At 46.3% G+C, this 21,724-nt stretch overlaps 1 protein-coding gene across 1 annotated transcript in view; it reads right to left on the bottom strand.

The window, feature by feature from the left end:
• Positions 1-21,724, bottom strand: part of FAM3C (FAM3 metabolism regulating signaling molecule C) — a 103,664-nt gene that overhangs the window by 9,660 nt on the left and 72,280 nt on the right. Inside the window, exons 3-7 of the mRNA XM_082256069.1 lie at positions 14,628-14,732; positions 11,995-12,027; positions 9,583-9,706; positions 9,061-9,119; positions 5,253-5,303 (exon numbers count right to left, since the gene is read on the bottom strand). Of these exons, the coding sequence (XP_082112195.1) occupies positions 5,253-5,303; positions 9,061-9,119; positions 9,583-9,706; positions 11,995-12,027; positions 14,628-14,732 (372 nt within the window). The remainder of the gene's footprint in view (positions 1-5,252; positions 5,304-9,060; positions 9,120-9,582; positions 9,707-11,994; positions 12,028-14,627; positions 14,733-21,724) is intronic.

Genomic DNA, 21,724 nt, shown 5'->3' with positions numbered 1-21,724 from the left:
CTGTTGAGCCGGGATGCCAACAGATCCACCTCGGGGATGCCCCACCTGAAACATAACTGATGAAACACCTCCAGATAAAAAAAGGGACCACTCCCCTTGGTCCAAATGCCTGCCGACTGAGGTAATCCGCCTGCCAGTTTTTCACCCTGGGAATGTGTACGGCGGAGAGGGCTAGAAAGAACCGTTCTGCCCACCTTAAAATGCTGGCTACCTCCAGAGCCATCAGGACACTTCTTGTGCCCCCTGGTGATTGACATAAGCCATAGCATTGTCCGATTGAATGCGCACTGGACATCCCTGAAGACGATCCGTCCAATGTTCCAGGCACCCGCATGCAAGTCCGGAGGGATGACCATCTGCTAGACAGCAGGAGATGAATAGCAGCCTGCAGTTTCTGGAGTTTGTCCAGAGGAAGGAGCACTCTGGCCGAGTCCAGAGTCAGACCCAGATAGTCCAGCATTGTGGACCAAACCAGAGCAGACCTCTGAAAATTCAGAATCCAGCCGAACTCCCACAGAGTTCATATGGGGATTTCCAGGTTTTCCACCAGAGCAGTAGGAGACTCTGCTCGCAGAAGGAGGTCGTCCAAGTAGCTCAGTACCGCGATCCCCCTTTGGCATAACAAAGCTGGCATCGGGACTAACACTTTTATGAAGACTTGAGGAGCAGAGGTGAGACCAAAGTGTAAGGCCAAAAACGAATAATGCTCCTATCCCACGGCAAAGCGGAGGAAGCGCTGGAGACGATGCATATTGGAGTGTGAAGGTAAGCATCCTTGATGTCGATGGAGGCAAGAAAATCCCCATGATGCAGGAAAGCCGCCACCATGCGAATGGACTCTATTCTGAACTTCTGCACTTGCACAAAGCAGTTCAGCGCCTTGAGGTCCAGAATTGGACGCACCTTCCCTTCCTTCCTGGGGACTGTAAACGGGTTTGAGTAAAACCCCTGAAAACATTCCAAAGTCAGAACCGGGACCATCAACCTTTAAAGTAAAAGGACATGCACCGCCCCATAAAGAGCCTGTAAGCAGACCGGGGACAGTCGCACGTTGTAAGGAAGAACCTTACCGGAGGGTAAGAACGAAACTCGATGCTGTAGCCGGACCAAAATGACCTCGTGGACCCACGTGTTCTTGTACCAGGGGAGTCCACGGGTCTGGTAACCAGTGAAGACAATCAGATACAGGTGAGGGCGCACCTTCATGCTGAAGGGGCCTCGTCCACAGGTCTTGAAAAGCCCGCACTTGACTTTCCAGACCAAGTTCGCTTGGATCCTTCAGAGGAGTCACCGAAGGGCTCCGATCCCTTGTTAGTCGATCCTGAGGGATGAAACAACGTCTTCTAAGCCGAGGAGGGCCCACTTCTACGACAAGGGTCCTTGCCCTTAGTAGCCTGTGGGAAAAAAGGTACAGTTGTGCCCAAAAGTTTACATACCCTGGCAGAATTTATGATTTATTGGCCATTTTTCAGCGAATATGAATAACACAAAAACTTTTTTCACTCATGGTTAGCATTTGCCTGAAGCCATTTATTATCAACTGTGTTTACTCTTTTTAAAAATCATAAAGACAATAGAAACTACCCCAAATGACCCAGATCAAAAGTTTGCATACCCCAGTTCTTAGTACCGTGTATTGCCCCTTTAACATCAATGACATCTTGAAGTCTTTTGTGGTATTTGTGGATGAGGCTCTATCTTATCAGATGGTAAAGCTGCCCATTCTTCCTGGCAAAAAGCCTCCAGTTCCTGTAAATTCCTGGGCTGTCTTGCATGAACTGCACGTTTGAGATCTTCCCATAGTGGCTCAATGATATTGAGGTCAGGAGACAGATGGCCACTCCAGAACCTTCACTTTATTCTCTTGTAGCCAATAACAGGTCGACTTGGCCTTGCGTTTTGGAACATTGTCATGTTGGAATGTCCAAGTACGTCCCATGCGCAGGTTCCGGGCTGATGACTGTAAATTTTCCTCCAGTATTTTTTGATAAACTGCATTCATCTTGCCATCAATTCTGACCAAATTTCCTGTGCGTTTGTAGCTCACACATCCCAAAACATCAGCGATAAACCTTCGTGTTTCACAGTAGGAATGGTGTACCTTTTATCATAGGCCTTGTCGACTCCTCTCCAATTGTACAGTTTATGGTTGTGGCCAAAAAGCTCAATTTTGGTCTCATCACTCCAAATGATTTTGTGCCAGAAGGTTTGAGGCTTGTCTCTGTGCTGTTTGGCATATTTTAAGCAGGCTACTTTGTGGCATTTGTGTAGTAATGGCTTTCTTCTAGCGACTCAACCATGCAGCACATCTTTCTTCAAGTGCCTCCTTATTGTGCATCTTGAAAACAGCCACACCACGTTTTCAGAGAGTCCTGTATTTCAACTGAAGTTATTTGTGAGTTTTTCTTTGCATCCCAAACAATTTTCCTGGAAGTTGTGGCTGAAATTTTAGTTGATCGACCTGACCGTGGTTTGGTTTCACCAGAACCCCCCTTTTTCCACTTCTTGATTAGATTTTGAACACTGCTGATTGGCATTCTCAATTCCTTGTATATCTTTTAATATCCCTTTCCTGTTTTATACAGTTCAACTACCTTTTCCAGCAGATCCTTTGACAATTATTTTGTATTCCCCATGGCTCAGAATCCAGAAACGTCAGTGCAGCACTAGATGAAAGATGCAAGGGTCTGTCAGGAGTCCAGAAACTCATTGACCTTTTATACACACACACACTAATTACAAGCAAACCGATCACAGGTGAGAATGGTTACCTTTAATAGCCATTAAAACCCCTTTGTGTCAACTTGTGTGCATGTTATCAGGCCAAAATCACCAGGGTATGTAAAGTAAGTATGTATGCAAGTATGATCAGGGTCATCTAGGTAGTTTCTATTATGATTTAAAAAGAAAAGTTTGTTTTATCATTCATATTCTCTGAAAAATGGCCAAAAAAAATCATAAATTCTGTAACAGTATGTAAACTTATGAGCACAACTGTACTCTTCCCCCCCTGTGAGACCTTTAATGATGTCATCCAGAGTTGCACCAAACAGGCTATCTCCTTGAAAGGAAAGATCAGTCAAGGCCTTTTTAGAAGTCTGGTCTGCAGACCAGCATTTGAGCCAAAAGACACGCCGAAACAGAGAGCCGAGCCACGAGGGGAGCCGCATCCAAAGAGGCATGACAGTTAAAATGCAGCCCTTGGACCAGCTGGTCCGCCAGATCAGCAAAAGGCAGGGGGGGAGCTACTCCCCCTTCAGGTCACGGTGGAAAAGCCTAGCCCATTCAGTCAGTCTGCAACACCAGGGCAATGGTGATATCGGCCTCAGTGCCGAATCAGCCAGGGTGTACATAATGCAGGCCACAACCTCCCCCTTCTGTCAGCTGGGTCCTTAAAACCCGGGGACTCTTCATCCAGAATCATGAATGCCTTATTTATTCTGGAAACCGGAGGGTCCCCCACCTGTGGAACAGTCCACTTCTTAAGAAGGGACTCCTCATAGGGGTATTGCCTAGCAAATTGCTTAGGGACCCCCAAAGGGACGCTTTGCTCGTCCCCACTCTTTAGTGACAGTTCTATCAAAAGAGGGGAGAGGGAACACCTTTTCCGCTCTGGATGGCTTGTGCGTACCAAAGACAACCTGCGCCTCCATTGCAGCTGCGTCCTCCATCTTTAAGGTCTCACGCACAGCTACAATCAGTGCGACCACCAGCAACTTTTTGTAAGCAGTTGCAGAAGAGGAATGCTCACTGAGGATTCAGGGCGCGTGATCCCAGACCCAGCAGGGTGACCCATGTCCGCGACGGCCGAATCCGATTCAGGCTCTGATGAGACAGATGAGGCAGGGGAAAGCGGGGGACGGTTTTTGCCAGCCCATTGCCCAAAAACCACCTCCACTTGGGACACAAAGGCTCCAGAACCGCCGTAAGTGTATCGATAAATGGATGGGACCCGGAAAGAAACCAGGCACCGCAGCCACCAGGAGAATCTGCACATGCGGTGATCAGGAAATGAAATGATCCAGAATGAGAAGAGGCTCCCACTGCCGAAATCGCCGCCCAGAGGGCTTCACTGTTATGCCAGCCACTATTTTAATCAGCAAACCACTGCATAATGGTCGCTGGACTACACAAACATGGCCACCGTGCATTGAGCACACAGGCTACAACAAAATGGCGGCACCACAAGGCTCCCGGGGACCCAGCAGGGATCCCTAGGATTCAGAAAACTGCCCAGGAAGGAAGAGGGGGCTTGGGCAGGAGCTCCCACCAGGTACAGTCCCCCCCCCTCCCCACAGCCGATTGCCAGCAGCGCACCACCCTGCCCCCCACCCCAGGTGGTGGACCAGGCCACCCCACAGCCCCAGCGTCAGTGAAGGAAAGGGGGAGCTATATGGCCCACAGGAACCACCAGGCTGATAGGGGGGTTCCTAACGGGAAGGAGGGGACCAGGGGTGCGAACGTCCCATGTCCACCCAAAAACCCTCCAGGGGGAGAGGGGGGGGGACAGCTATTCACAATACCAGGAAACAGAGGGGCAACGCTCCAGACAGAACCCCTCACCATCAAAATGGGAGGCTGTCGGCTAAAAAACGCTGGGACTCGGACCGAGACAAGAAAAAAAATTGCCAGGACCAGAGATCCCAGCAAAGAACTAGGTCCTTACTCCTGACTAGGCAGAAAAAAACTGAGTACTTATAGCAGAGAGAGGGAGTATAGGTGAAGCCAGACCTTTTTATGCCTAGTGTCCTACTCCTGTAGGGGGCAGTATAACCCAATGGTTAAGAGGATCAGGGGCTGTGTCTGTCAATTAGCGAAAGAGTAATCACATTTTTAATCAAATTGTTATGGGTAAAATTTCACTTTAACTGAACAAGCGGAAGTTAGAAGCAGGTTGGTTACTATGCACAGATGCTCCCCCCTCCCAGCATTCAGTGCAGTTTTTATTTATAATGATCCTACTTTTAAGGCTGGGTTCACACTTATGCGAATTGGATGCAGGTTTTCCCACATCCAATTTGCATGACAGAGGACTGCGACTGGCTTTCAAAGGAGAGAGTTCACCTTCGGGCAGCCGCGGTCATGTGTGTCTTTGGCTTCCTTTCAGGTGCAAATTCAGGCAAAAAGTCAGACCAGATTCGCACCTGAAACGGAGAATAGGGACGCACCGGGCTCCTTGCTGTGAGCCGTGGCCGCAGCTAGTGTGAACCTGGCCTAAAGGCAATGTAAAAAATGCACAAATCAATTCTTACCTCCTCCCCAGAGATCATAATACTTTGTTTCTGCCAGCTCTCCTGTTTTTCCTAGAACACACAAAAAGAAATAACTGAAATTGTTCATGCAGCAAAAAGACAAAAAAAGGAAAAAGGAAACATTCTCGCTTTTTTCAATTATGCAGTTTGGATATCAGTATTGGATGGTATCTCACAAACATGATTACTTGGAACTTTCCTTCTGCATTCACTGTGTAGTGCACAAACACATCAAAAGCAAGGAAACAGGGACAATGTTGCAAAGTCTGGTTATAGTAAAGAAATACTTTGCCATTTTTAGACTTAATTTACTAAAAGTAATTAATGGAGCATTAAAAAAAAAAAAAAAAATGCAGAAGAGATCTTCTTTAAAAACTGAATGTCAAAATGTATGCATCTTGATTCATATGCAGATCTTTACTACACCTGTAAAACTTAAAGTGGTTGTAAACCCTTACATATACCCAGTTAAGCGTCTATCCTCAGGTACACTGAGATTAAACAAATCCTCCTACATGCTTTGTGTCTATCTGCAGTCTACCCTTCACCCATTCAAAGTGCTGCATTTTTAAGCTTGTCGGAAAGTTCAGAAAAAAGGGACGGAGAGCTGAAGTTACACTCTGCAGAGCTCAGTGAGGAGAGGTCTGAAAGCTGATTGGAAGGAGGAGACACACCCCCCTTTACACAGCACACAGGAACAGAGCTGAGACTGTCAATCAGCTGGAGGTCCCTCCTATCACCATTTTTCTCTCTGTGTCAGGAAAAATTGTCATAAGCAATTCGTGCCAATAGAGGAACAAAGCAGAAGACAGAAATTACACTATGCTTTGTTCATATTTTAAGTCTGAGGTTTACACCAACTTTAAGCACCCCTGCTACTGGTTGTTTAATGTGATAGGTGACCATACTAACAAATAGGAAGGCTTGGAAGGTGGTAGGGATGCACAAGATTTTCTTTAAAAAAAATTAAAAATCTGCACATAACTTTAGATGCCAAGATCTTTAAAATCTACCAACTGTTGGTTGCTTTAAGATGTAAACATCCTCTAAAAAGGTATCCTCTGCTAACTCATTGGGTCATGTGATCAGCTTGAATTGCTCAGGCTTGGGGAGGAGAAAAAAAAAAAAAACACAAATTACGTGGCACATTTATGAAATAGAAAATCGGCCATTTCCTTTAATGCCTCAACATACCTGTTAAAAACTCAATTTCAGGTATGGATAGGTTTTCATGGACTGGTTTGGACCAATGTAAAGTATGCATTTTTTATACCTAGTCGATCTCCACCTTGTTGAATGAAAAAATGCTTTGCATTCATTAAGAAAATGCAAAGTATTCTCTGAATGGCACCCGTGACAGGCAGACAACCTCCTGTGGTTACTCTCCAGCAGGGCAGCTGTTCTGCACAGGATCTGGAAAAGGGTTATGATCACTATAGCAAAAGGCTACTACCACAGTGATTATCCCCTTCCAATGAAATTGGCTTGGTATGGTATATGCATACTTGCATTGGTCCAAACTGGACCAATGTAACTATTCACACATATCTATACTTGGAATTCAGATTTAAGCTTCGTTCACAGACTATTTGGCTTGATGAAAAAGCCATGGCTACTGCATGGATTTTGGAGCTTTCTTTGGGACTTCACGGGAGAGTCATCCATTCCCAGTATAGATGAACCAAGTTACCACATTTCAATGCCGAGTTGAGCTGATATTTTAGTGCAGTTCCAAATCAATCCTAGGACATGTAGCTTTAATAACGACATATTGTAGCTGCAGACTTCAAGTTTTAGATTTAGGCCTCATGCACACAGAGCATTAGAAAAAACGAGCTGAAGAGCCACTGCTAACACCAGGAAAAAGCAGCTGGAAAAACGTGCCTTTAGTACCTTTTTCCATTGCAGTTAATGAACGTTTGGCCATGTTGGCTTTTAGCAGCGTTTTTCTGGCTCCATTCAAAATCAATGGTTGCCTATGAGCCGTCTTTGATACAGCTTTCAGCCCATTGATTTGAATAGAAGGCGCATCACATGTCGGATCAGGATGATCCGACGTGTGGTGCGACTTGCGTTTTGAGGATCTTGAGGGGGAACCCCACGCCAAAAATGGGGGGAAAAAATGGCGTGGGAGTCCCCCCAAACCAGGCCCTTTGGGTCTGGTCTGGATTTTGCGTGGGGTCCCCCCCCCCAAAATCCATACCAGACCCTTATCTGAGGTATGCTGCCCGGCAGGTCAGGAAAGAGGATGGGACAAGCGAGTGGCCCCACCCCCTCCTGGACCATGCCAGGCCACCCGCCCTCAACATGGGGGGGGGGGTGCTTTGGAGCGGGGGGGGCTCTGAACCCCCCCCACCCCAAAGCACCTTGTCCACATGTTGATAACGGCCTCTTCCCGACAACCCTGGGCGGTGGTTGTGGGGGTCTGCGGGCAGGGTTTATTGGAATCTGAAAGCCCCCTGTTGAACAAGGGGGCCCCCCAGATCCCGGACCCCCTCCCTATGTGAATGAGTATGGGGTACATTGTACCCCTAACCATTAACCCCAAAAAAAGGCAGTGTAGTGTAAATAATGACAAGAGACGGTTTTGAGAAGTCCTTTGTTAAATATCTACCTCTGATCTTCTTTCTCCGGTCCTCCTCTGACAAGGTCTCCCGTGATTATGCCGGCTCCGCTCTTTGCAGCTTCTTATATAGCCATGGGGGCGTGGCCTCCCGGTGACGTCACATGGAGACCCCGTCCCCTTATGCCGCCACGAATCATCAGATAACGACATTAAGGGTGGGGTCTCCACTCCAGGGTATGTCACCAGGAGCCCATGCCCCCATGGCTATACAAGGAGCTGCAAAGCGCAGAGCCGGCATAAACACGGAAGACATCGGAGGACGACCAGGGGAAGATTTTTAATAAAGGACTTCTCAAAACCATCTTTTGTCATTATTTACACTACACTGCCTTTTTTGGGGTCAATAGGTAGGGGTACAATGTACCCCATACTTACTCACATAGGGGTCTAGGATCTGAGGGGCCCCCCTTGTTACAACGGGCGTCCAGATTCCAATAAGCCCCCTGCCCGCAGCCCCCCACAACCACCGCCCAGGGTTGACAGAAAGAGGCCCCTGTCCTTTTCAACATGGGGGCAAGGTGCTTTGGGGTGGGGGAGTGCAGCCCTGCTCCAAAAGCACCACCCCCCAATTTTGAGGGCGTGTGGCCAGGTATAGTCCGGAGTTTCGCCCGCTCGTCTCCTCCCCTTTCCTGCCGGGCTGCATGCTCGGATAAGGGTCTGGTATGGATTTTGGGGGGGCCCGCGCCATTTTTTTCCTAATTGGCGTGGAGATCCCCCCTCAAGATCCTCAGAGCGCAAGTCGCACCACAAGTCGGATCATCCTGATCAGACTTTCATTCAAATCAATGGGCTCGCATAGGAAACCATTGATTTTCACATAAAGAAAAAAAACATACAACGTGGCCTCACGCTGTATAAGCAACCTTAAGCAGCATCAGACGTTTTTACAGCTCCGAGGCAGATCCTCAGAATGCACTGGCCCTGAGGTTTTTTTTGCAGCTTGAAAACGCCTATGCCATTTACAGCTGCAAAATGTCTGTGTGCGCGCGCATGAGGCTATAAGATAAGATAACATGGAGGGGCACTTTTAAGCTGCAAAAAAAAAAAAAAAAAAAAACATCCGACGCTCCTAAAACCACCAGCAAAAACGCCCTGTGTATATGAGCCCTTATTGATTTGCTTTACTAGAGTTGCAACCAAGAAAAACTTCTCTATAAAAAAGGTAAATAGAGCAATACCTACCATTCACCAAAGCAGTATTTATGCCACGACCAACATTGTTCTTCACACCGCTCATTAATCTGAAAATAAAGAACAAAACTCTTTTTCTTTTTTTTTTTTTTTAAATGCATCCAATAATCCTTTTCCCTAGCTCTGGTATTAGTCTCTATTCACACCAATGTGTTTTTTTTTTGTGCTTTTTGCAGAAACGCATGACATTTTTAACATGGGTTCCTATGGTCCACGTTCCCATCAATGCATTTTGTGCCTCTGCATTTTTGGAAGAGGTGAGGGACTTTTTAAATGCAAAACGGTGCTTTTTCGGGTTCAAAATACTTCAATGGAGATGCTGCAGAAAAGCATGTAGTGCATATTTTACGCGTTTTGCATTTTTTAATCTGGCCAAGCATAAACTGGCCAAAAAAAAAAAAAAAAAAGCATAAAGAAAATATACAAAAACTTTAAAAATATATGCCTCCCTCCCTCTCTATAAACTATGTTTACAATGCAGAAAAGGAAATAAGAGTCTTACAGAGTACTTACACATTATCATCCAAACAAATCTTTGGTCCAACCACATTAGCTGCTCCACTTGCAATCTTAAAGGCAAAATGCTTCTCTGGACAAATCTTTGAAATTCCGCATCTGTATCTTGGAGCTTTAGTAGCTGGATGCAAAAAAAAAAAAAGGAAGACATTTGGTTTATTAAAGTAAGCTTAGCATCTTTACTCTATATAGTAACTACATGCCATCAAACTTTGGGCACATGCAAGCTTTCACCTTGATAAGGGTTTGACGAGCATTGGTAACACTGGCTATAAGGAGAAAGCCTCGGATATGAAAGTAGCTAAAAACTTTACCAGGGTCACTAATAAAGTATTAATTGGCTCCAGTTTCCAAGATACAGCATAAGGTCAAAATTGCATCAAAATAGTTTAAAATTACAAGGGGGATGTGCAATTATGCTCCATAACGTTTATGCAAAATTTGATATAGCAACTAGAATGGTACCACACTAATGATTATCAATATATCTTTTTATTGATACCAATAACATAAAAAACTTTCCATTCATTTACTGCCTTTTCATGGAACATTTTCTTGCTCCTTCCACACCATTGAGACTGTGAAAGGCATAGACTTTCTTCTTGTTTAGCCAATGACACAGATAAGTTGCACATGTAATGCAACAATAATGAGGGGCCCAATTCTTGTCCTGATCCCCCAATTTTGCATCCAAAATATAGGTGGTATGCCTTTTTTACCACTGCCGTCATACTGCACATGTGAGATGCAAATGTAACCTTGCCCAAAATTTAGCAGAAGTTATCTGCAATGTTTACAGTTTGAGGAGTCTTGGCTTCTGATGGAAAAATGTTACGCAACTGTTCCTGGGAAATGTTAAGCAATGACACTTTCACAAGTCACCAGATTTAACTGCATGAAGCAAAGATCTGGCAAAGACAAAATGTATCTTACAATAAAAGTACAATACATTACAGTTAGGTAATAATCTTTAGTCTCAAAGTGAAGATAAATGTATAATACCACTTCCATGTGGTACCATTTCCATTGTTCTACCCTGCTTGTCGAGAAGTTATGAGGCATCATGATCATCAGACACCTCCCTCCCTTGTATGCAACTATACTCGTCTGTGTATAAAGCTTTATGTTGAAACATCTTGAAAAAACGTAGCCAACCAGCACCTTTAATCACACGTTTTCTAATTCATCTAATCAAAATATATACAAATTAGCACGTTCTCTCGTAGGTTGATCGTCTCCCAAAATTTGTAGACCAGTGTCAGTGGGAGGAACAGTACCTCATCACCGGTGTCAGTGGGACAGTGCCCCATCATTGGCGTCAGTGGCAGAACGCCCCCATTGTAGTTGACAGTGGGTGGAATAATGCCCAAAGACCACTGCTTTAGGGCACTGACACTCCTAATGCTAGGCTAAATGGCCTGAAAGCTGAAAGATTCCTTCATAGATGACAGATATACATTTGTCCACCAACACAGTTCTACACATTGTGCCTTCTAATCTTACTGATACCCTCAGAAAACAACGATATAACTTAAATGGAGTAAAACTACACTTTGTTGTCAAACAAATTGGGAGTGTCAGACCTCACAAATGTGCTTCTGGAAGAATGGTCAAACATTCCCATAGACACGCTCCTAAACCTTGTTGACAGCCTTTCCAGAAGAGCTGAAGCCGTTCTAGCTGCAAAGGGAGGGCTAACTCAATGCTGAACCCTATGGAATAAGACTGGGATGCCATTAAAGTTCATGTGCATGTAAAGGCAGGCGTCCCAATACTTTTGACAATATAATGTCTATGCATCACTATTTTTTAATGCTACCGAAAATTATAGAAATATTAAACCCTCAATTTTTTATCATTTTCAGAAGCTGACTCAATCATTTCCTGAGTATATGGCTTGTTTATCTTTTAATTTTGGTCTATGTTCTCATGTAGACTGGTGCCATGGTTTCCTGTTTCAGGGTGGCTTCTTTCTGCTGCAATGTCCCATGGAGCCATGCTTGCATGCAGGGACTACCTACAAACACACAGCCCCATAGCCTGGGATGGCAAGGCGCTCCCCTGCTTTCCCTGCTCTTCCCTTCTCCTCCTCCACCTCCAATGCTTCCTCTCCGAACAACCTGACTGGAGAATGTACTGTCTACTGTTAACCCTTTCTTGCGAAGACTGGTAGTTTTGGAAAGCAGCACCATGAGTACAGAAGCCCGCAGATTTGAAAGTTGTAAGCCGCATGTGCTGGTGTAAAAAACTCTCATAAATAGTAGATTAAGGTGAAGGTGTATTTTTTTGTAAACAAGGGTGTTAAACTATAAAACGCTGAATGTTCTATATTACTTTAAAAGAGCAAAGATAACGTTCTTTAAAATGAACGGAATTTCCATAAACAGAGAACTGGTTGACTTTACTTACTAGGATGTGCGCCATTATCCAGGGGCACTCGAGCTAAAAGTACAAACAAACAACATGTATTAAGATCATCATATAAGAAATGCAAACCTCACATTGTTTTTCATACGAGTAAAAATTAAGAGCTTCAAAAAAAATAAAAATAAAAAATAAACTATAAAGTTCATTCATGGTCTTCAGTAAGACTGAATGCAGTAAACCACAGCAACCAGCCAGGAGGACCTTACCTGTGCTGCCAACTACCAGTGTCATCATGGGATCTATGAAGGAAGGCTTGAAACTGATCAGCAAGAACCCCTAAAAGCAACTCCCCCAGGTCACTTTCTGGACACCTTAACTGCCTAAATAATTTGCATCAGTTTTAAGCATCAGTTTTACAAGACCACAACATAATCAAATAGGAACACCATCTTGTTGCTTAGAAATAAAAAAAAAAAAAAAAGATTCTAAAAAAGCAGTCTTAAAAAAAAAAAAAAAAAAAAAAAAAAAAAGACTGCTAGCACTCCTCCACATGGAAGAGAGTCCACACGTTGCCCTCTTTAAGTGGTTGTAAATGAATCCTAACACCTAAGCTGACTAATCAGTGTTAGAAAGATGTATATACTAACCTTTTTTAGCCTGCTCCAGTCCAGTCACATGATCTGGTATTTTTAAGACTATTTAGGTATAGGCTGCAATTCTACTTTAGAGGGGTTGTAAAGCCCAGTCATAAAATCTAAACAAAGCACATACAGTATTATCTGTAGTGTTTACTTATTGCTCTCCAAAGACCCAAGTGTGGTTTCTCTCTGGTGATTCGTTCCTCTGATCAGCATGAGTCGCTTTTGAGAAAAGTTTTCCCCAGCACCAGGGCCGGCCCTACCATGGGTCCCACTGGGTTTACTGGATCCAGGCAGCACTTTGAGAGGTGTGGCAGAGGCGCCTATTTAATTAGGCAGTCGCCTTAGGCCTCGCTGCTGCCCAATTAAAGAGCTGCCTCTGGGGGAGAGTAGCAGAGTTCCCTACCCCCCCCCCCAGCCCCCCGAGTCAGCTGCATCCTTTCCTGCTCCCACACAAAAAAACAGGCGCTGCGGTGCAATAGCCCTCGGAGAACCGGAGGACACCGCAGGCTTGTCTGCCAGGCCAGCCCCCCCTCCTCCCCTCGTCATACGCAGATCCTTGGAGTCTGAGATATGCTGATCACCCTGTCTGTGCTGCTGCTGGAGAGGGCCTAGGTGACCACAGATGTGTCCTGCAGCTTGGTCATGGGGAGTGAGACAACCCCATGTCCCCAGGGGAGAAGGGGTGGGGTATGAAATGGTGTGTGGGGGATAAGGACCCTTCTCACCTCATGGCTTAACCGCGGCTATCTCCCGTCAGGAGTTCTTCCTCTACAGGGAGTTCCGGGGGACCTACTGCGGCCTGGCGGGGATGAGGAGACCTCTGAGGTGGTGAAACTTACACAGCCCCTTCTCTTCTATGAGGCCAAGTTCAAGGAGCTCCACGAGTACAGCACTTATAGAAGACACCAGCACAGAGATAAGAGGACACAGATAAGAGGAGAGGAGTGTGCACTGACACCAGCACCAAGAGTGTGCACTGACACTAGCACTAGAACAGTACTACGAGAGAGCACTGACACCCACTGAGATAGAGGACACAGCACCAAGGTAGAGAGCATTGTGAAAGAGTGCCTTGACACCAGAAAAGAAAGAGGACACTGACACCAGCACCGAGACAGAGGACATTAGAGATAGAGGACACTGACACAGAGATAGGAGGACAAGGAGATAGAGAACACTGACATCAGCACTGATATAGGACACTGACACTAGCTTCAAGACACACTGCACTAAGATTGAGTGCCCCAACGCCTGTACTGAGAGAAAGTGCACTGACGCCAGTTAAGATAGAGAACACCAACACCAGCACTTTAAGGCTCTTAATATATGCAATTTATTTATACAGTTATTTTTAATCACTTTGTTTTTTTTCCCCCCATCACAAGTGTGAGCAGGGCCTAATGCTTAAGGTCTGCCTAAGGCCTCACAAAGCCTAGAGTCTCTGGAGGGGCTTCAAATTGACGCTCAAGAGGATTTTTTGTTTCCAGTAGTTTTGTGTGTCATCAGCTTGCAGCGCATTATGGATGGCATTTCCCCATCTCATCCAGCATGTCTTCCTTTTTTGTTTTTTTGTTTTTTTTGGGGGGGGGGGGGGGGGGGTGGAGCAGAATTTGATTCTTGGGTCCAGGCAACAGGAGATAAATTTGTGTATGTGAAGGGGAGGAGAGCTCAGCACACAGCTGGTATATTCGCAACACAGCCCTGTATCCTTCTTCTGCTCCTATGTGCGGTGTTGGGGGGGGGGGGGGGTCTGTTCCTTTACTCCAATCAACTCTCAACACACTAACTGCAGCTCTCCACCCCCCTCTGTGATACTAACAGATGAAGAATTTTAAACACGATTCTGCCCTTTTAAAGGGGTGTAGAAAAGAGAAGGCTGCAGATAAACAAGTAAAAAACTTGTAGCTTGTAGGAGGATTTGTTTCATCTCTGTGTATCATCTGAGGTGATTCACGTCACTGGGTATATGAGAGGGTTTACAACCACTTTGAGGAAAGAAATACAAATACAGGAATCACACGGCATAGTACTTACCTAAAAGTTTTCCTAAATTGGAATCCATTTTTATATCAAATACTTGAGATATCACATAAAAGGTGAGTAAAAAGGCCGCTACAGCTACAACAAATTTTATGGCACCTATAAGAAATAAAACAAAAACCAGTAGATCAAAATTATAACTTTTTACAGCATTGTATCTTCGGATTGTTTACACAAATGTAGTAAAAAAAGAAAGCCAGTAATTCTCACAAATGACTAAGGGCTCATTTACACATATGCGTGCACACTGCAGAAAACATGCTAATGCGCATATATAGACATAAGTGAGCCCCTATATAGTTTTGATTTTCACATTGAACTAGTCCATAGATGAAAACCAGTCACATAAAAATGAGATTTAGATTACAATGCATTTACAGCAAAAAATCATGCATCTTGTGAGAAAAGGATGTGAAAATAGTCCCTACATATTGCTTTTTTTCTATGCTGCCACCAGTCCTAATTACCAGTTCAAAAGGGTTCAACAGTCTGGAATCAACAATAACCTCATAGTTTGGACTGATTTTTTTTTATTTGATAAAAAAAAAAAGGGGAAGAAGATGGTTGTGGTTTTATTATTATTTATGGTGCAGGGTTGCTGTGTATCAAGGAACAATGCAGGAAAATGTGCAGATGAAAATATTATTCAAAAAATTCAACTAATGCAATTTTTGTGACACAAATCACCCACGACTTTAGCTGAATGAACAGCCAGCAGAGAGCACTGTTTAACAGCAACGCACAATCACAGTGGCCAATCTTTGCAAAATTTGTATTTCAGGTACTGTAAAATGATTGAGTTACACCTAACGTTTCTTGTTGGGAGTCTCCAGATTTTGGGTGTCAAGATCCCTGCACTTCACACACCTGCTAGAGTCCTACTCTGCCCGTTGAATTCAGAATGCCTCTTATATCATTAGAACTAGAGTAGATACATTCAGAAGAAGAGATGCAAGTCAGGTCTACTAGTCATTGTGTCACGCATACAGACATACAACCCCAATTCCAAAAAAAGTGGCACGCCAACTAAAATCCACATATGCGATTTTACATAACGTGAAAAATCAGTTCACAGACAATGGGTATTACTCACTGATAAACTATTACTATTGCTGATAGCTCAGCTATGTAAAAACCAAGCACCGCTCATCACCTGGCCAGTACCATCCCTACAGTGAAGAATAGTGGTGGCAGCGTCATCAAGTTTTGGGGATGTTTTTTTAAACGGCATAAACTGGGAGATTAGTCAGGATCGAGGGAAAGCTGAATGTAGCAATAAAACTATAAAAGTCATTTATTCCATTATGGAATAAGGCTGTAACATAAAATGTGGAAAGAAGTAGGTGCTGTGAATACTTTCCGGATGCACTGTATGACAACAGCATGGCTTTGTAGTAAAAAAAGTTTGAGTGCTTAACTGGCCTGCCTGCAGTCCAGACCTTCCACCAATTGAAAATATTTGGCCCATCTTGAAACATAATATACAACAAAGACCCCAGACTTTTGAGTAGTTAGAATCCTAGATCAGGCAACAATGGGATAACATTCCTCTTCCAAAACTCCAGCAACTGGTCTCCTCAGTTCCCAGATGCCTACAGAGTGTTAAAGAGGGGATGATACACTGTGGTAAACATTGCCCTATTCCAACTTTGAGACATGTTGCTGCCATCAATTTCAAAATTATCTTATATCTTTCAGCATTGAGGTTGTCTTTCCAGATGTGCAAGCTACCCATTCTGTACATGCTAATGCACCCTTAAACCACCAGAAATACAGGCTTTTGAACGGCGTGCCAATAACAAGCTGGAAGGTCCCTCTCCATTTTAGTTCAGAGGATGTGGTGCCCATGGATGTGAAAAAGAATGTACAATTTTGATTTGTCTGACAACAGTACGGTTTTTCACTTTGCAACAGACTATTTTAAATCTTTGGCCCAGAGAAGATGGCGTTTCTGGATTATGTTCAGATATGGTTTCTTCTTTGCATGATAAGAGGATTAAACCTGAATTTTTGGAGGTTTTTTTTTTTTTTAAGCCTATCCAGTGATGTTTATCACAGAATCATTCCTGTTTTTAATGCAGTGCCATCTGAGAGCCTGAAGATCACAAGCATCCAATATTGTGTTTCGGCCTTATCCCTTGTGCACAGAGATTTCTCCAGATGTTCTGAATCGATGATGGATGGAGACGATATGTACTGTAGAGGATATATTTAATCAGTGAGGAACCATATTCTAAAATTGTTCCACAATTTTTAGATGCAGCTTTTCACAGATTGGTAATCCTCAGCCCATCTTTACTTCTGAGACACTCTGACTCTCGAAGATCCATTCAGGTTACGGACCGGTTGCCGATTAACCAAAATAGTTGCAAATTGTTCTTACAGGTTTTTCTTTTTAGTATCACTTACTTTGCCAGATTTTTTTTGCCCTGTCCCAACTTTAAGGCATGTTGCTGCCATCAATTTCAAAATTACCTCTTTTTCCTAAAATGGTGGTTTAAAATGTGTAGTATTTTCTATTGTGAAAAAACTGAATTTTTGTAAAATCTTACCGTAAAATTCCTTTCTGAGTCCTCCAACAGTCGCCGCCCCTCATAAGTCATCACTATTAGGATGTCCCAAAGCAGTGTAGACAGGAGGGGTGGGAGACGCAACCGTAGAAAAGGCAACGCAGTACCCACATCAGAGAAAGGAACCTTACACGCACAGTAAGAGAACCTTCTGGGCAACAGAAAAAGCTCAACAGGAGCAACAACCCAGGAAAACAAATTACCCAGGGGATAAACACCCCAACAGCCAGGGACCCACAAAAAAACCAGGGTCCCCTATGGCACTGCCGCACTGAGAACTTTGCGGCCAAAGGAGGCATCAGCTGATGCCAGAACATCCACCTTATAGAATTTGGAAAAGGTGTGCACCGACGACCAAGTCGCAGCCTTGCACACCTGGGCCACCGAGGCCTGATGCCGGTAGGCCCAGGACGTACTCAATGATTTGGTAGAGTGCGCCTTAACAGGAAAGGGTGGAACCCGTTCCCTCAAAGCATAGGCCTGTACAATGGTCTGTCTGATCCATTTGGCAATGGTCGCCGCAGACGCAGCCATGCCCTTCCGAGGTCCCTCAGGAAGGACAAAGAGGGAATCCAATTTCCGAAAGGATTCAGTGGACGACAGGTAAACCCTGATCGCCCTGACAACATCCAAGGAATGTATTGCAACCTCCTTAGGATGCTTAGGCTTCGCACAGAGCGAAGGCAAAACAATGTCCTCGTTAAGGTGAAAATCAGAGACCACCTTAGGGAGAAAAGACGAATGAGGTCGCAAGACCACCTTATCCTTGTGAACCACCAAATAAGGAGAGCGGCAAGACAACGCCGCCAACTCTGACACCCTGCGAGCCGAAGTGATCGCCACTAGAAAGGCAACCTTTTTAGACAGCAGAGGTAACGATATCTCCCGGATGTTTTCAAAGGGAGAACGCTGCAATACGGACAGAACCAAGTTCAAGTCCCATGGAGGTAGAGGCTTCCTCCGGGGAGGAGCTAAATGTCGCACACCTTGAATAAAAGGTGCGAATTAAGGAATGAGACGCCACAGGGCATTGAAAAAGAACAGCCAGTGCAGAAACCTGGCCCTTGAACTTGGCCAGCGCCAGGTGCTGGTCCACACCAGTCTGAAGGAAAGCCAACACTCTCGTCACCGAGTATGAGCGAGGAGAAAACCCCCTGGACTCACACCAGGCAAAATAGGCTTTCCAATAAATTTTACCAGGCGAGGCTTTCCTAGCCTTGATCAAAGTAGGAATGACCTCTGGGGAGAGACCCCTGTCCCTCAGGACCTGGGTCTCAACAGCCAGGCCGTCAAAGCCAGCGACTGTAAAGCAGGATGGAAGATCGGTCCCTGAGACAGTAGATCTTCCCGCAGTGGCAGCCGCCAAGGAGGCTTGACCACCAGGTGAACGTCGGCGTACCAGGACCGGCATGGCCAGTCCGGCGCCACCAGGATCACCATGTGCGGTTCCGAGGCTAGCCTGCGAAGGAACCTGGACAACAACTGAATCGGAGGAAAGACAGACATCAGACGATACTGATGCCAAGGGGCCACTAACGCATCCGAGGCGTCCGCCCACGGATCGCGCGTTCTTGCCACGAACCTTTCCACCTTGTGGTTTAGCCGAGAGACGAACAGATCCACGTTCGGGGATCCCCACTTCGCACACAGCATTTGGAAGACCTCCGGGTGTAGGGACCATTCCCCCTGGTCCAGGGTCTGGCGGCTCAGATAGTCGGCCTGTCGATTCTCCACACCCGGAATATGAACTGCTGATATTGCCGGGACATGAGTCTCGGCCCAAGACAGAATGTCGGTCACCGCCCGGGCACTCCTGGTGCCCCCTTGGTGGTTGATGTAAGCCACCGCGGTAGCATTGTCCATCTGTACTCTAACAGGACGGCCCCCGAAGTCGATCCGACCACTGGAAGAGACAGAGCTTGATCACTCTCAATTCCAATATGTTGATCGGAAGGAAGGATTCCTCCTCCGACCAAGTGCCCTGGGCAGACAGGTTGCCCAGGACTCCACCCCAGCCCGACAGGCTGACATCCGTGGTAATCACCGTCCACAGCAACGGACGGAAGGACTTTCCTTTCCGACACAGCTGGGGACTGAAGCCACCACAGAAGAGCCATTCTGGTCTGGCGACTCAACGAAACCCTCAGATGCAAGGACTGAGGAAGCCCGTCCCACCTGGCCAAGATATCGCTTTGGAGAGACCGAGTGTGAAACTGAGCAAATGGTATCGCCTCGAAGGCTGATACCATCAACCCCAGGCACCGCATACAGGTCCTGAGCGATGAGGACTAGTTGTCCCTGACCTCGTTTTGAAGGGTCCGGAGCTTGTCCTCTGGCAGAAAAACCTATGCTTGAGCAGAGTCCAGAACCATTCCCAGATAGGGAAGACGAACCGAAGGAGACAAAGTCGACTTCTGAACGTTGATGGTCCAACCGAACTCCTGTAGCGTCTGTACCATAGTGAACAGATCGCACGTCAGGCTCTAACTGGCACTGGATCTTAACAGAAGATCGTCTAGATATCCCAAGACCGCAATGCCCTGTGCCCTCAACAGGCTCAGAACAGACGCCAGCACTTTGGTAAAGACCCTTGGAGCCGAAGCGAGACCGAAAGGTAACGCTACAAACTGATAATGGTCCTCCGCAATGGCGAACCGAAGGTACCTCTGATGACCCTCGAAAATGGGGATGTGCAGATACGCATCCTTTAGGTCGATAGAGGCCAGGAATTCCCCTGGACTCAGGGAGGCCACCACCGAGTGGAGGGACTCCATGCGGAACTTCCGAACGCGCACGAAGCGGTTCAGAGCTTTCAAGTCCAGGATAGGACGCACCTTGCCCTCCTTTCTAGGCACAGTGAACAGATTGGAGTAAAACCCCCGAAACGTGTCCCGATGAGGCACCGGGACAATTACCCCCTGGACCAAGAGGTCCTGCACCGCTCGATGCAGGTCCTGTAAAACGCCCTGGGGTCAAATGAAGATTTGAGGGAAAGAATCTGTCCGCCGGCCGTGAAAGGAATTTGATCTTGTATCCTGATCGAATGATCTCCTGAACCCACCTGTCCGGAATTTGGAGCAGCCAAGGTTGGAGGAAACGCGCAAACGTCCCCCCACCCCTGAAACGGGTGAGGGCGTCCCTTCAGGCAGAGGCGGGCTGAGCCGCCGTGCCGGCATGGCCGGACTTTTGCTTACCCGCCCAGGGCTTCTTCTGGCCACCTTGGCCCTTGAAAGGTTTGCCCTTGAATTGTGACTTAAAGGCACGAAAGGACCCAAGTGGGTCTAAAGGCGGGACCCCGCTTGCCGCGAAAGGACTTGTTCTTCGGATTCTGGGGCAGAAGAGTGCTCTTGCCCCCAGTGACTCCTTTCAAAGTATCCAAGGCCTCGCCAAAAAGGCATAAGGAAAGTCAGCCACCGTCTTCCGTGACGTCTGGTCAGCCAACCAGCTCTTCATCCAGATCAGTCAATGGTTAAGCACCGCGACACTAGACAGGCGTGCAGCCAAAAGGGGCCTCATTTAAGGCCGCATCGCAAAAAAACATGACCCCTTGATGAATTTGGTCCACCATTTCCAGCGTAGTAGGTGGGGCAGAATCAGACACTAGTGTGAGTAAGCACCTTAGTCCAGTCCGCCACCGCCTGAGCCACCATGACAGAAGCGAAAATAGGTTTGAGCATGGAACCCGCCACTGTATAGGCATGGCAGGCAAGAGACTGCAACCTCCTGTCCGTAGGATCCCAGAAAACACCGGGGAATCCTCAGTGGGAACCAGAGTAGCCTTGTTCAACACGGCCACAGCGTGATCCACCTTGGGGGCCACGCACCAGCGCGCATCCGTAGAAGGTGCAAAGGGGTACAGCAGTTTAAACCGACTAGGCACCGTGAAGGGGCGTTTTAATCTGCGCCATTGTTCATTCACTGTGTGATGAAACTCAGCGGGGCAGGGAAAAACCTGCGCCGACTTGCGGGCCCTATGTGTACCAAATGAGGACACAACAGCCGGAGGAGTGGGCTCATCCTCCAAATGTAGTGTTTCTTTCACAAAAGAAATAAAATCATCCATGTGTGCGCGTTCAGGCGACCCCAGGGAAGATTCATCAACCTCCTCCACCTCCGCCTCCCCCTCAGACCCCAGAGGGTCCAGGGACGAGCGAGACCCTGAAAAGGGCACGCCAGCCATATCACCATCTGAATCAGAGGAAAAAGATAATGTGGGCCTCTTCCTAGTAGCACGTTCAGCCATCAGCACCTCCATTTTTGACACCAAAGACGCCACCACAGCGGCCAAATTAGGTATAACGGGGGGTTCAGCAGAACTGGGGTCCCCCACCAAGGCTGGGGGGAATTTGCTGTCCTGAGAATCCATTGCAAAAAATAACAGTGAAAGTACTGGCCCTTTAAAAGCGATGCGGATAGCGCAGCCCACTGCTAGAAACACACAGTGTACACAGACCCCCCAAAAGGGACAAAACTGAGCCAGGAAGGATAGAACAGAAAGATATGGAAGAGACAGTCTGCAGA

This window comes from Pelophylax lessonae (assembly GCF_965119305.1).
Source record: "Pelophylax lessonae genome assembly, chromosome: 4".
In the NCBI taxonomy this organism is placed as follows: domain Eukaryota; kingdom Metazoa; phylum Chordata; class Amphibia; order Anura; family Ranidae; genus Pelophylax; species Pelophylax lessonae.
This window is presented reverse-complemented; position numbering and strand designations above follow the sequence as displayed.